This window comes from Charadrius vociferus, unplaced genomic scaffold (assembly GCF_000708025.1).
Source record: "Charadrius vociferus isolate BGI_N301 unplaced genomic scaffold, ASM70802v2 scaffold21, whole genome shotgun sequence".
NCBI classification, from domain to species: domain Eukaryota; kingdom Metazoa; phylum Chordata; class Aves; order Charadriiformes; family Charadriidae; genus Charadrius; species Charadrius vociferus.
Genome location: NW_009646850.1, coordinates 804,517 through 819,976, shown reverse-complemented (window position 1 = coordinate 819,976; position 15,460 = coordinate 804,517). Strand labels below are relative to the sequence as shown.

Genomic DNA, 15,460 nt, shown 5'->3' with positions numbered 1-15,460 from the left:
CACCAAACAACCCCCCACCCCCCCCCTCCCATTTTTTGACATGTTCTGGAAGGAAATGGGCACATTTGGTCTGAATTACTACAAAGGCCTTGTTGTTGTTACTGCTTTCTTGCTGGTGTCAGGTTTCTAACGCCAGTCATCACAATCGCTATCTCAAATAGGCGTTTTCGATGACGGTGCTGCCGTTATTGCTTGCATATGCTGTTTCGCTCTATGTTCTCGCCTTAAGATGTTCCCACTGTGGCCTTACTCCCACAATTGTGTGTGTGTGAGCATAGCAGTGCACGTCAGAGGGAAACACTGTGCATTGTCTTACATTGACACAAGTTTGCAACCTAAACACTTCTGAAAAAGGGATACATTATGGTTATGAATATGTGGAAAAAGAGAGGTATAAATTGTTATAACACCTTTTGAAATATCCGATATATATTTATGGAGAATTTGCAGTGTTTTCTTAATTATTCCTAGCTTTCTACATAGTCCAAACAAAACTTCTTTTGTGCGTACTGAGAAATGGAGCAATCAGGTTTTAGTGCATAGCAGAATAATTTCTTCTGATAGAGAATTGGGTGCATTTACTTTTATTATAATTAATCTCCTGCATTTAGGAGGTGACACGCAAATCTTCCAAAATAGGCATTAAAACTGTACTTTTATCATTTATCCATCATCTTGTAATATAGGACCGAGCATGGTATTTCTCATTCCAGATTGCTCTGCGATAGCTTTTTTTGGTCACAGGAAAAGAGAAATCCTGGTTTAGTGTATCAACAAAAAATAGTCTCTAACTGGTACTAAGCATTTTGGGAGCAGTTGATCATCTGCTTAATGGAGGGCAGGGTAACGCTCATCTGTTATACTAAATGTTAACCAAAAAATTTGCATTTTTGTTGCAAAAGTGTAATTTCTTGTATTTATGATTGTTTACCATCATCAGAATATGCCAGTTCCAATTTTGGCAGACTACTGTCTGATCCAGTATGACACTTCCTATGTTTCTGTGCTTTAACTCATATATGTATTTTTTTAATGCTTTGCTAATTACATTTTGAAAGCACTCCATAAAGTATCATATGCAAGGCAATAAATACAGATTGTGAAAGAATCAACATAATAATTATTACTTGCAGGAAAATATTGAAATGACGTGTTGAGATATAAAAAAAAATAGACAATGTAATGCGTTAAGTGTAAATCCTGCAAAGCCTGTATTGTGCCAAGTGAGTTTGGAAAGGGTTGGTGATGGGAAATGACCTTTCTTAACGGTGGTTTGAGAGAACTGCAGTGGACCAGGAAAACTTGCGATTATTGAGAAGGACAGAACCAGCACATGTAAAAAGGAGTAGGAAAATTTCTCCGAAAACAAAACAAAGCAGAAAACCAAAGCAACCTAATAATTGTATTGAAGATGAGAAATAATAAGGTGATGTTAATTTGGAGGCCAACACTCAGGTACATACCTAAATCTTATTTCTTGAACAACCCTTTTTTTTCACCTCTCTTACTAATATGGTGCCAGTAAGATACTTGTTTATAATTGGAAACCCCCGATTTTACATCTTGTGTGCAAAGTTACTTTAACATTCAAAAACCTATTTTATTGTCATCAGTGGGATACGTGCAAATTCTAAAGACAATTAATAGCACAATCCTTCTAATGAAGACAATATTTACTTTTAACTCTGCACTGTAGTATTTTTATTCTTATTAAATCACAAATTAAATTAGGTAATAAATCTTCCGAGTAGTGAGAGTCTCTTTAAAGTTATTCCAAAGAGATCTAATATTTTTAAATTGTAACTATAAGGGGGGGGCAGCAGGGGAAATGTATTGTGTATATGTATGTAGAGCTAGGCTAAAACCCCAAATCTGCATTTTCATCCTGTAGGCAATGTAGGATTTGGCTGCCTAAAAGTAAAACAAAATCTAGAACAGGTTCTTATGTGCTTCTGTTGTCCATCAGTTGCCTTTAACCAGATTTTCTTCTTCCTAGATCATTTGCAACAAGTAATTGAAATTCTCTGTGAAACAGATTAATCTCCCTTGCTACAGTTTTCAGAAGGTTGTCTCTCTTGCTTTTTTTTCCCAAAGGAATAGAATGGATGTAGATAAAATTCATTGCATGTTTTAAGATGTCCTGGTTCCTCTTCCATTCCCTTTTGAGATGTTTCTTCTCTGTAAACAGCACATATCATAACTTTAAAAACCAGGATTACAGTGTCTGATAAGAAAGCAAGGCAGACATAGATTTGACTTCATGCTGTAGTTGCACAAAAAAATAATGTTGAGAGAACATTGTAGAGACTGGAAATTTAAGTACTCGCAAGGTAGAAAATGCTAAGATGAGAGATGTGAGTACAACTTGAATTCAGACTTTTCAGGTCAACGTATTTCAACACAGTCTTTACTTTCCCATTGTCAGAGATTCATGCCAAAATAGGCTTCGCTTTACAGCTTGGCCTGTGTAGGCTTCTTACTTTATCTTGGTCAGCACATAGCCTGAGTTTGGGCTGAGGCGGTTCTCTCCGTTCTGAAACAGCTTGAAAATTGCGGTGCTCTGGAATACCTGGGCATCTGTGCTGGAGATCCAGACCTGCTTGGCAATAGGCACCCATCCTAGCAGCAGTAGTTTGTGATCAGCAGTACTTCTACTTAAGAACTCAACAAGGTTCATTTTCTAAACTAGATCTGGCCTCAGATGCAAAATTCCTGACTTGGGTTGCTATTTTGGGAAGCCTTATTTTAAGGCAAGGCCAACGTGGCTCTTAGAGAGACATGGAGTCCTGTTGCCTCTGCCTTTGCTTCACTACCGTGTTGGCAGCCAGAGAGATGGGGGAGCATCAACTCATTCAAGCTCTTCTCCCTCCTTGGTACACCAAAAGCAGGGTTAACGTGTTCAGCATTTTGGCTTTGCTACTCACTGAACAATTGCTTTCCTTTAACAAGGGGCTTTTTACGTGTATCTTGTCACAAACAATTCTGAAAGATCAATTGATGCAAGTCATCTAGATGCAAATATCTCCAATTTCCTTTTGTATATCAGCACTAGGGAGGGCTCTGCTCACTCATAAGCAGTGTACAGAAGGGGAGATAATATCTGTAAATAATTTTTTTCTCTGAAATATTTCCACATTCCTCTTATACAACAAAATGTTGGGTTTTCTGAGAGAAACCTGCTCATCTGAACTATTTGTGGAATTTAATAGACCACTTGATTTGTTTTTAAAATTGAGAGATTGCAGTGAAAGTATCAGGAGACTGCATTAATGTTACAATTTGGTTTAGCAGCATATTTACTGAAAATGGAGGTTTAAGGAAGTTAATACTGTGTCAAATCTGAGTTGTTTTGGGAAACACTTTTATCCTCAAAAATGGGGGAGAATTTTAGAGAATTACATGTGTTTTTGTTTCAGGAAACATAACAGGAATCTTAAAAGCATTAGGTAACATCAAAACAAATCATTATAGGTTAATCTAAAACACAAATTCGGTAATTCGGGGAGGGAGTAGAACTTTAAAACTTTTTTTTGTTTGTTTTAGTTTGACCAGAAATTATATATTCCACTCCCTCCTCCCGATTTTTCCCACTCCCATTTCAGTCATTAAACTGAAAATTATTTATTATTCATGCAGAAGAAGAAGAAATGACAATTGGGGATGAGGCAATTGAACATTGTTCTGGGGAATTGGACACTATCCCTTGCCTCTGTCGCAAAGTTCCTGTGTGACATTGGGCAAGTCAGACTGCAGAATTGGTTAGTGTGTGTTCTTATTTTTGGAAGCCTGGCAATAGGCGGAAGCTGTTTTGCAGAAGTACTTGGTACTTATGGATGTAATTCAGCTCAGTGGGAACTGTGCTTCCAAAATGGCATGTGATGTTACATTATAATGCACACTCTGAAGGATGAGATTCTCCATATCTCATACTGGTGCATTATTTCTTAAATGCTTCCACCTAAAGTTATTCTCTGCCATTACAATGGGTAAAATGATAACTCTTTTACTCAGCCAGTTAAAATTATTCTATAAATATTTGTAAAGCCCTTAGAAACTGTAGGGATGCATGCGGTAGACCGGTTTGAGGAAATTAATAATGCTGTCTTTGTGGGAGGCTTGAGGAATAATATTTGAATCCAGATACCAAAGTAAAAGTTGGAAACAGAATGCTTCTAAAGTGAGCAGCAAAGACCCTAAACACTCAATGAGCTGGAAAGAGCTAGCATGGGATATGTCATTTGAAGTCAATTTCGCAGTTCCTTGTCAGGTGGATGTCAGATGAAGGTTGCATCTATATTCTGGTATTTTCTAACTTTGAAGGGTTTAATCTTGCAACAATAGTAACAACTACGTTAATAGAGGGAATGAAGTTTTCTTGGTCATTAAATACAACTTTTGAAGTTATTTCAAAACAAACTATACTGAAAATCAGTTTTATCACATGGATGATACTGGCAAATGCAGATCGAGATATTAATTCCACTGCATGGATCTCATACCTGAGTAACCTGAGAATAACTGATTGCAGTGGGTGGTGGTTGTCCCGTCTCTGGTACTGGACAGGAAGGAATTCTTGCTTCACAGGTCTTCCTTGAAAAGAGGAGTAACAAGACACCAGCTCAGGATAGAAGTGTACTCCAGGGAGAGCAGGCTCTTCTCTTCTCCTTCCTACTTTTCTTTTGCCTGTCCCTTTTAATTTGCTGTCATCTTATTCTCCTCTTAGTCTGCCTGTGTTTCCTTGTCTTAGATCCAGTTATTATTCCTTAAGCTTTGATCTTGGTCTCAGCTGAATTCTCATAAATAATCTGCCCCATTTCTGTTTTTTCCCTGATATTTACAATCTCCTCACCTGCACTATTCTCATTTCTTTACTGTTACAGTTCGAGTTCCCTCCACTGCTCCCACAACTGTCTTTCTGTGCTTTTGAGATGCAGGTTTCCCACTGCTGTTCTTCATTATCAATGCCTCCTCGTTTCAGCCTGCATCCCCAGGTCTCCTATCAAATCTGAATCTTTGACTCCTGTCAATTTCTTTTCTTGCCACCTTTGCTCTTAATCTTTGTTAAATTATTATTTTAAATTACTAAGCTTAGGTAGCAGCCTAAGCAGGCTTGGCTGGTCTGGAGCATCATTGGTGCCCTCTGGAAATGCCATTTGCATTGGGAGGCTCAATGCTTAGCAGTGTTGGAATCTGAGGCAGTTTCAACAGATAACCTCTAGCAAATCTTGATTAAGCAAGTCAAAAAGAAGAATTTAAAATATTTCCTGTTTTTTTGGTTGTTTCTGTTTTGTGGGGTTTTTTTTGGCAAGAAAAGGTTGAATCTTTCCAAAGATTATTTTTCCTAATACTATTTGAATCAGAGGAATTTTAGTCCAAATGATTAATAGTTGACTAAATGATAGGGTACTGAAAAAATGGTCTAAGTAAATGTTGGGCTGCCTGAGTGAGAAGATAGGACCACCTCTCTTTCCTAACCTACACCCTTTTGGTTTATATATATGCTGTATCAAATATATCCAGGTAAATTAAATTATCATAGTGTCAGGTTTTAATTATATTCCTGTATACCACCATAGAGTTACTCATAATCTTATGCTTTTGAAGTATGCAACCAGATATTTTTTTTTCCCCAGAGTACTGTGCTTCTTGTGATTCTGTTTTTTTAGAAAGAAAACTAATTTATAGCTTTTCTTAAGCTAGTTTGTTTCTTTATTTGAACTTTCTAGGAAGAATGCATAGCCCAGTCAATGTAATACTTTTGTTTTAAGAAAAAAATGTTACTTGGTGAAAATGTAGTACCATCATAGCTCTGTACCCCTGTGTTTTTAGCGCAGAATAAACATAATGCACATTAACTGTGACATTGTTTCCAGCAGACTGCAGACCGATTTCAGACAGCAGGAAAAAATGTCTAGCACCTAGAATAAAAAAATTAGATTGTTCTGTGAATTAAAAGCTGTTTTGTTGCTTCCAATATGGATACATGCTGAGCCTCGGTTAGTGAACCATTCTTCTCCTAATACATAATTACACATTAAAAGTAAATTAAAGACAGCTCCTACCATACGAGTATTGTCCTTGCATTAAAAGAAGACAAAACATCTGCTGGGTGCTTAAGATAATGATTCTTTAAACTTTTGTTTTTCAGGTTCTTCCTTCAAATCAAGCTGTAGCAAAGGAGAAAAAACATTAGAATTCATCCCAATAAATCTTCATCTGCAAAGAATGCACGTGCATAGTCCTCGATTGAAAGGTAAAGTATATTCTGCAGAGAAATTCCCTAAGGTATGACAAAGTATTGCTTTGAAATACAATTAAACTTGCAACTGAGAGGTGTGGTTTCCATTTTAGCCCTTTTTAAGATGTAAATATCTTAGTTTATATATCCGGTTTCAAGGATGAGCGGTAGGTGGACGTGATTTCAGATGAAACCTTAAAACCACAATAGAACTGATAGGTTGCTGTTTAGAGAGTTGAATCTTGCTTGTTTTGAATCTTTCTCTTAATGATAGGATACTGGCAACAGTCTTGTTAGACTTTGTAGATGGGGCATAAAGATGCTACAGACAAAAAACATGGAAAGTAATAGTATTAAATGGATTGTTTGGGGTTTTTTTTGAGTAAATTTATGTGCAATTTGGGCTTACCTGGATTTGGCAGAATGCTGAGGAGAAAAGAATATCGCAAGAAATACAGTGACTTTTAAAGAAAATTCTGAGATTCATATCATGCTGCATGTGTTTTGTCAATCAGTGAAGTTTGTACTTATTGTTTGTAAGATTCATGCAGTATGGCTTGATACAGAAGGTTTCTTGTATGACTAGATTGTTGCTTGGTTTTCTGGTTGGTTTTGTGGTTGGTTTGTTTTGTTAATAAATTTAAAATCAAGCTTCCAACTTCATTATTTAAAGATCTGTACTTCTGTACAGTCTTAAAGTGTTTAATTTTTCACTTTGTTTAATGGGCTCTAGAAATATTCTATGTGGATATTTCCTCCCTTTGTGTTGCTTACATATTTGGAACTTGCCCGTCTTCCTGAAGGGTTTGGTTTCATTCTCTCAGGCCTGTGCATCTGCTTCTAAACCTCAAGTTTTCGGGTTTGGATGCTGTTTGGAATATTTGTAGAGCAACTGAGTACGTACTTGTCCACAGAGGACCACACTTAAGTAAATCATGAGATCAAAGAAGTGACCAGCTTGCCCGTCCTCCGCATTTCTAAACCTGCACCCAGACGTACCACCACTGAGATTGACCAGAAGTCCTGATTCTGTGCTTAAACTTGGGAATCGGGTCCAAAGTTAAATTTATGCAAGGGATTTCTCTTCCTCATTTTCTGAAGCCACAAGTTTTGGATACTGACTGCAGATCTTGGAAAACTAAGGAGTAGTTAACTAAGTTTCTTTTAAGTTCTTTTTTAAAAATAAATTCCAGGGGTGTTGTGCTTATGTTATTTCTGTGACGCTTCAAACAAATAAGTGAATGCAGAATATACATTCAGTGAAATGTATTGGTAGCCTATGCGTGATTAAAAATATTCTGTTGCAGCAGTGCAGAACTAATACTGTCATGATTCATACTGACACACTGCACAATGTTCAGTAAGTTTCACATCCTTCTAGGGCATCAGCTTAATTTTTCATTGTGAGCTATACTGTCAGTGTAGTGTAAAAGCCAGTCTTACCTGTTTTGTTTCTTAGGTGGGGTTTTTTTCCCCCCCCGTGGCACCAGAGATAGTGATAGAGCACAATATGTTTCCTCCCAGAGATAGCCAGGATGAACCCCCCCAGTGCAGGTGATGCAAGTCGCACGGTTCTATTAAGGACAGTGTTACTTCTAAACTTAATATATCCTCTTTCTTAGGAAAGCTTTAATGAGCCCAGCGCTGCTTGTGCCTAAATCAGCTTATTCAGTGCTACCCTGTACCACATAAGCATTTGCTTGGTGTTAAGTGAAAATATCTCACTGATTATGCTGAAAATACTGTGAACTTTAATACCTTTGGGAAAGGGGGATAATTTTCTGTAATGTTGTCTGTGATTCTGTTTAATACGGAATTCTGTTGCTGCTGCTTGCATATAATTTTAGCAGCATCCTTTACAGATAAAAGATTATATTGATACGTACATATAAACAAATCATAGTACAGGGAATAATTTGTTGATAAATTGAGATCTATTAAATTTGTTGTCACTGTAAAAACACGGAAATTACACTCTGTAAGGTTTTTGCCTTATAAATACACTCTGCATCTAAGCAGATTGTAAAACAGTAAGTACAAACAATCATTACAGGAGTATTATACTGCGTACTGCTGATGTTCATTCACTTCCAAGTTGGAACATGGGAACTTCTGATTGTTAAATTCTCTATTGGTTCAATATTTTGTTATTTCTTTTACTAAACAGTAGTGCCTCCAAACATTTTTACAAGATGGGGATTTATAGTGACAGAGTGACAGCACAAATTTTAATTTAGCTAATGTTTTGAAGCTAATTAACTCAAAAGCAGTTTTAGATTTATAACGACTACAGGTGGCCAGAAACTTATTTTTATGTCTTTTCAAGAAAACCTCTCTGGGAACAAGGCATTGTGTGTTTATTTGCTAAATAAAGTGGTGGAATGAAATGTGCCACTTAATCACCCACAACTTTTACACTACTTGAGTTTTGTTTTGTTTTTAATGAATTTTCTTCTTTCTCTTTCAAAACCACTTTGCTTGTGGCATATGGTTGAAATTGAAAAGGGTACAGAAAGAAATAAATGTTAGAATTATCTTCTAAATTTAGAACTTTGTTTAAATTATAAAACTCTCCGTTTTTTCTTTAGCTAATGTTCACACTGCTGACATGAGAATTAAGATAACACCATTCTTGTTCCACTCACATTTAGAGATTGCAAAACGTTAATAAAGAGAACTTGTGTTAAAATCGGGGAATTTCTGCTTACGCATATTTTTTGGAAGACTGTGACACCTTGGTTATGGGGAGCTTTTTTATTTCTCTATATACAAAATGACTTCTCAATATGTTTAGGATATTTTGGTAACACTGTAGTATAAATATAACAGACAGTAATTGAATAATGTTATTATATTAGCCTTTGGTTGGATAAATGATTTTGTCTCTATTACGTAGCCACTGTCCCATCTGTTTAGTTCACTAAAAGAAGCTTCATTTTATGAGCATTAAAGAACTGTGTCTTGTATTAGATACATACGCTTTGAACAGTTTGTAGCAATTGCTAATAATTCTGGAGTAAGCAGCACTTTTACATAAGTTGCTCTTTCTCCTCTGGTGCTTTGCTTGGCAATATATCAAAGGGCACCTGGAATATAACCAGGAGAGTGACAGGGGAGGGGAAAAAAAGAAAGCATGTAAACGTTCACAGAGGTGGTGATTAAACATGCTGATGAACCATAAAGCTGTTATTAACCCTTGTGCTGCCAGATGTCTTAATTTTGGGAATGCAAGATAGGTTTTAATCCCGTCTATCATGTGTATGCACATGGATATGTGCTTTGTTGTTCAACATGTTCAATAACAGGTTTACTTTTACTGAACTTTGATTCAAGTTTTTTCTTGGGTACTGACATGGAATAGAAAATACCTGTGTGTTTAAACTTCAGGTAGGAATAGCTTTGAGAAAAATACTGTTTCATTATGGGATAACTGTATCCCTATCCATTTGATAAACACCACATTTTGATCCGTTCATCATACTATGGAATTTAAATTTATGTAATGTCATAGCTTTGCTTTTGTCCCTGTTTATACATTAATTGTGCTTGTTTTAAGTAAATTCACTGTACTTGAGGAGACTTTCATTTTGCTTCCAGCCAGTGTGAGACACTGACTGCCTCCTGTGAAGGCAAGAAGGTTGATTCAAATTCAAGATTGAGCTGTGCTTGACATAAAAATCCCTCAACTCTTTAAATTGGTCTGATAAAGCTTAGGTTTATGGAACCTCTACCGTGTCGCTGTGGCTGTCACCATGTTGATGTAGTTTATATTTCTGCACCATAAAGGAATTGTTATTTTTTGGTGAGTGTGTAAATGGTGTTAGTGTTTTGTTTGTATGAGTAGGAGGTAAGTGCATCTTTGAGTCAGAATAGTTAGTATGAAATAATGATTGATATAAAGCTTAACTTCCTTGCACTCTAATCTTCTGCATTTTCTTCCTTCAAATTTTGAAGTAATTGTTTGAGGAAGGGTTGAGGGTTTTTTTAACATCTATTAATTAATAATTTTGGGGGAGCACGCTGGCAATATGATACAGCTCCTATGAATCTCTGCTGCATTTTAAGTTTTGTCTCCACTGTAGAGAGTTTTAAGGAGTAGTCTGTTCTTGAAGTCGATGATGGTTCCGAGTTTCTGGAGCATTCCTGTACCAGTGTACTCGTGCTGACACTGCATGTCCTTCAGGAGAAGCTGCACTGATGTGTAAATGGTGCATCACAAGGCATTCCTCCTGAGTCTTGCAGCACTTTCCAGTGTACTGTGCCCTGGAAAGTGGGAATGAGACTGCCCCATGCCCATCACCAGGGCTGTAGACAGTTTCTTCTTTGCCATCCTTTGCTCTCCCATGTCCACTTGCATGGTGTAGGCACTCGGCTGTTCTGGGTGCATTCTCAAACAGCTGCTCCTTGACCCTACTGAGAAGAGGCCACAGGCTGAATGAACACTTCCTTCTGGGTAAATCCCCCCCAGAGTAGTTATAAGCAGGGTCACTATTTATTTTTAAAAAAGAATTGGAAAGAATTGGAAGAATTGGAAAAAGCACCAGGGTTTAGGCTTTTAAATCTTCCTGTAGTTTCATGTAAACATATTCAGAAGCCATTATTCAGTTAACCTGATGGGTTCATCTCTTACTTTGGTTTCAAGCCATAGGAAACATATTCATATGTTTCCTGTAAACTTATTCAGAAGTCCATTATTCGGTTAACCTGATGGGTTCATCTCTTATTTTGGTTTCAAGCCACCGTTGTTTTAAGCAATGGAGCTACTTATTGTCAAGTACCGATGGAGCTCTAATAGCCCGAGATTATGTATTATGGATAAATGTCTGTGAAGACCTGAAAGAATGGGCTATTTAAGAATCTTGAAGCTCACCTGAGGCTAATGAAATTATGTCACTTCTCCTTTTAAGTGGAAATTGAAGAGTCACCAATTCATTAGAGTTCAAATCAATTTCAGTGAATATGCTTTGAGATTCAGCTCTGGAAGTAAAACATAGTTCATTAACTGTGAATCATTTGTACAGTCTTCTTGCTTCTAGGGATATTTATCATCAGAATGCAAGAAAAGTTCTATTTTAGGAGAGGATTAGATTGTAATTTACATGGAAAGCTTCCTTGATGAATAAAATAGTTCACAAAAAAAATCCTCTAATGTTTCCTGTAGAAATACATTTTAAGAATGAGGCATTCTGACCTGTATTTTTATACCTCCAGTGAGCTTTGTTTGCTTAGTGCAAACAAACTCTGCAAATGTAAATTTAAACTTTGAAGGGATAATTATTGTGGTTTGGGATATAATTAAATCATCTCTGCACTGACAATCAATCACAGGCGCAAAATGAGAGGCTGTTTTTAAAAAGGTGTTCCATCTCCACTCTGTAAGCATATATCTATAGAAGTTCATCCCGTATGTCACAAGACGTCAGGTACATACAGAGAGTAACAACAATTTGTTGTCTCAGCAAGAATTTCAATAGTGTAGTTTATTTCCCATTCTGGTAGCTTTTCAGCTGAAAACAACTGACTTGCTCTGTGTTCATAAGCACATAGGAAAATAAGTACATGTCATAGAACCAAGGCTCTTCAATTTAGCATTAAACAGGTAATTATATCTGAAAGTGGAAGGTAAACAAACTCAAACTAGAAAAGAAGTTGAGATTTTTACTAGTCAGACTGGTAGATTAATCATTGGAGCAACTTCTCTGGGAATGCAGTGAATTCATTGTCACTTGAAGTCTTTAAATCAAGATTCAATGTCTTTTTTTTATTTACTTTTTCTGAAAGAGATGCTTTCACTCAACCAGACGACATAAGCTTGATGCAGGAATCATTAGCTGTAATTCTGTAGCCTGTATTATTCGGCAGTCAGAGTATTCCATCATAATGGTCTCTTTTGACTCTAAAATGCACGAATCTGTGCATCTGAACATGACTACAAGTTAAATAATGGAAGAGGTAATAAAGTGAAATACACAAAGGGCCAATTTACTTGGCAGCTTTGTAAACTGCAGAGCTAGAATATTGTTCTACACTGCGGCATATAATTTAGATGTAGCAATAAATCAGATAAACTTTCTAAGGTGTGCAGGTGGTGGTATGGAAAGATTGATTAGCTCTCGGGCCTCCTTGAGACACAGATTCTCAATTATTCCTTGGAAATAATAGATTTGTTGTCCTCATGTCTTGTAGAGTAGATGTCATAGTGTTGCCATACCTTGGGCATAGGTGTTGCAAATCTCTGTACTTGTCTCTTTCTGTTCCAGATGCTCTGTACGATGTCATCACCGTGGGAGCACCGGCGGCACATTTCCAAGGATTTAAGAATGGTGGTCTCAGAAAACTGCTGAGTAAATTTGAGGCAGAAAGACGAAAGTAAGTATTCTTGTAAGTAGCTAGGAAAATATCATTAAGGTTGCATTAAAATATTATGAGCTCACTGAGTAACAAAACAGTTCACCCTGCTGAATGCATGGAAGACTGGACAAGGATTAATTAATAAAATATTTCCTTTATCTTCCCTGCTTTGCTGGACTACAAAATTGAAGCATAATTTACTTTTCATGTCAGGACTGGTTTTGAATGCAAACTCAAAATTGCGAAACTTTCTTCCCCTATTTTATGAAGCTTGAGGAATATCAGTGCTTGAAAACATACTGTTCAGAATGAGATCTTTCTTCTGTAATTCTTGTGTGAAGTGGAAAGTAGTTATAGACAATTTTTCAATAAGGAAGCAGTAGCTTAAGGTAGCATCTTCATTTCTGACAGCCTTGGGCATATGCTAGCAAAAAAAATGTTTTTAGCATGCCTGTGAAATAAATAAGAAAATATTACTTTTCTTCAGAAAGCCAAAATGAGACTAAGCAAAGATAAAGGCCTTAACTGGGTTTTCAGTTTCTTGCTGTACTCAAATGCTTTGTTAACCACTGAACGTGTACAGAAGTGTCAGTTGCGTGTTTTGCTAACTAAGAATTGGAGGTGTTTGTGTTTGTTGCTATGGCTGTTACGAAGTTTTCAGCAGCCACAGCTGTCACTGGCAGTACCCATAGTCGTGACTGATCAATGCTTGGACTAACTGTGCCACCCCCGTGCAATCAGTGGCACAGCATTCGAAAGGGAATGCAGGAAGGACTGTATGTATGCTAATCTAAATCAACCCAATTCTCCATAGAAAATGAATTCTATTATATTATGCTAACCTAAATAATCCCGACTCTCCATAGAAAATGAATTCCATTCTATTCAATGCTCAAAAAAGTTGCATAGGTACAATATCATAAAGAATAAAAGGAGAAATTATAAAAATCTACTGTTGACTTCTAGGTTGACTAGAAGTTGGCATCAATGCTAAAACCAAAGAAAACCCAGCAGGTATATTTGCTTTGAAAATGGTATTATTATTTTTTCTGTTTGCACTGAATGATATAAAAACCCTATTAAATTTTCTAAGATATTTCATTTCCCTGGCAATCTCTGGTGACAAAACTTGCCAATGAAACACAAATATCACTGATCACATGAGACCCATGAACGGAATTTGTGTTAACAGTAGGTACCTATTCTGCTGTCAGCAGACTATTCTAGGCAGCCTTATCCCCATGGCCTATGAAGTACATGCTTCCTGATGAAGAAAATGTCTAAAGGCTTTTCTTAAACTGTCTGCTACTTAACTATCTGATTAATATAGTATTTAGTGGGGGGTTTATTGTATTTCATAAGAAGAAATTAAAGTCCTAAGTGATAAGAAGAACTTTGCAGTTCCAGCTTTCCAGTGTTCAGCTTTCAGAAAATGAACCTTTTCTCGCTTGCACGGTCCTGCAGCATATCCACATTGCCAGAATGTGATTTCCCAAGATGAAGGATAGCTGGGAGGCAAACTTGAAATTATCATCTGTGATTGCTGTTCGTTGCAGGTGAGGAAAAAAAAAAAAAAAAAAAAAAGGAAAACGCCTTGTAGGGAAGAGACCTAGTCTTTCTTGAGTTCTTCCTGGCAGAACACATTGCAGTATCTCATAAGAATGAATAGGCATGCCCTTGCTTCTTAGTTGCCCTTAACAGTGGAGGGGAGATGATGAGTTCAACTCCTTTCTTTGGATCCTGTGCAATGTTACGTGTCAAAAGGCTGGGATGGCAAAGGATACTCAGTGTAGTGTAGCCTCTTCTCATTTTGATTCACTCCTCTTTCACTGGCTCAGCCATTGAAGACCTCTAGGTTGATAGAGATTTGTGTTCAGGAGCACTGGGTGAAGCTTTGTGCAGGTTTTATCAAGGTATTTCATACCTATTTCAAAGCACCTACACACCAACCCCACTTTTTGCCCCACTTCTTAAACTTTTCCGCATCCCTCAGAAACACCTGTCTTTTGATGACTTTCAAGGACAGGATACTGGACCTTTACTCTGACAGCACAGTTTTCTTTGTGTTTCTTTGTTTCCCTGGAAGAGCAAAAGTCTTGTCTTAAGGATGATATAACTAGGGTAACTGTTACTATACTGTCAGACTCTTCCTAAAAAAGGAGCCTGAGTCAGGCTAGCAAACTGAAGTTTGAGCACTGAAAACAGGGGACTGCAATTTTTAGCGAATCACTTACCAGACCTAAAGAAATGGTCACTTACTATATGAATTCCCACAAAGTAGTAAGAAGGAAACCTCCAAAATTCATCTTCCCATGTATCTTTGAGGGCAGCTCAGAGAACTCCACATGTTGGGTTTCTTTCCTTCAACTAGAAGAACTTGTGCGAGTCAAAAGACAGGAGAAAGCAGGCTCTGACTATGATCTCACTTATTTGAATATTCAAGAGCAGGTCTACTTTAAATAGATACATTCTTAGCACAGAGAAATTTCTTTTGCTGTGGCAATGACAACTTTATTTTGTATGCACCTGGTTGTTTAACTGCATGAGGGTGCTTTGAGGACACAGCATTTCCAGGGGCAGCTTTTACAATTTAAATTTTCTGTTTTACAATGGGAGCAGCTTTCCTGAAGATTTGGTTGAAGGAAGAAGTGACACCTTGAGATATCAGTCAGAATATAAAATGAAGAGGAAAAAAAAAAAGCAGATTTAGCAGCCGCTTCCTCTAGGCTAACTGAGCTGAAGACCTAGAGGAAGATGTGGGAAGAGATTATTTCTCAAGCCGATCCCAGTAGCTTTCAAGACATTGTTAGTGCACATGACAGAACGCCTCGCATGCCTTTGACCTTCAGGCTGATTATTAGAACAGCTTAT

At 37.1% G+C, this 15,460-nt stretch overlaps 1 protein-coding gene across 1 annotated transcript in view; it reads left to right on the top strand.

Annotated features, from left to right (window-relative positions):
• The window catches only part of INPP4B (inositol polyphosphate-4-phosphatase, type II, 105kDa), a 288,721-nt gene that overhangs the window by 194,377 nt on the left and 78,884 nt on the right, over nt 1–15,460 (top strand). Inside the window, 2 exon segments of the mRNA XM_009894169.1 lie at nt 6,149–6,253; nt 12,499–12,607. Coding sequence (XP_009892471.1) covers nt 6,149–6,253; nt 12,499–12,607 — 214 coding nt within the window.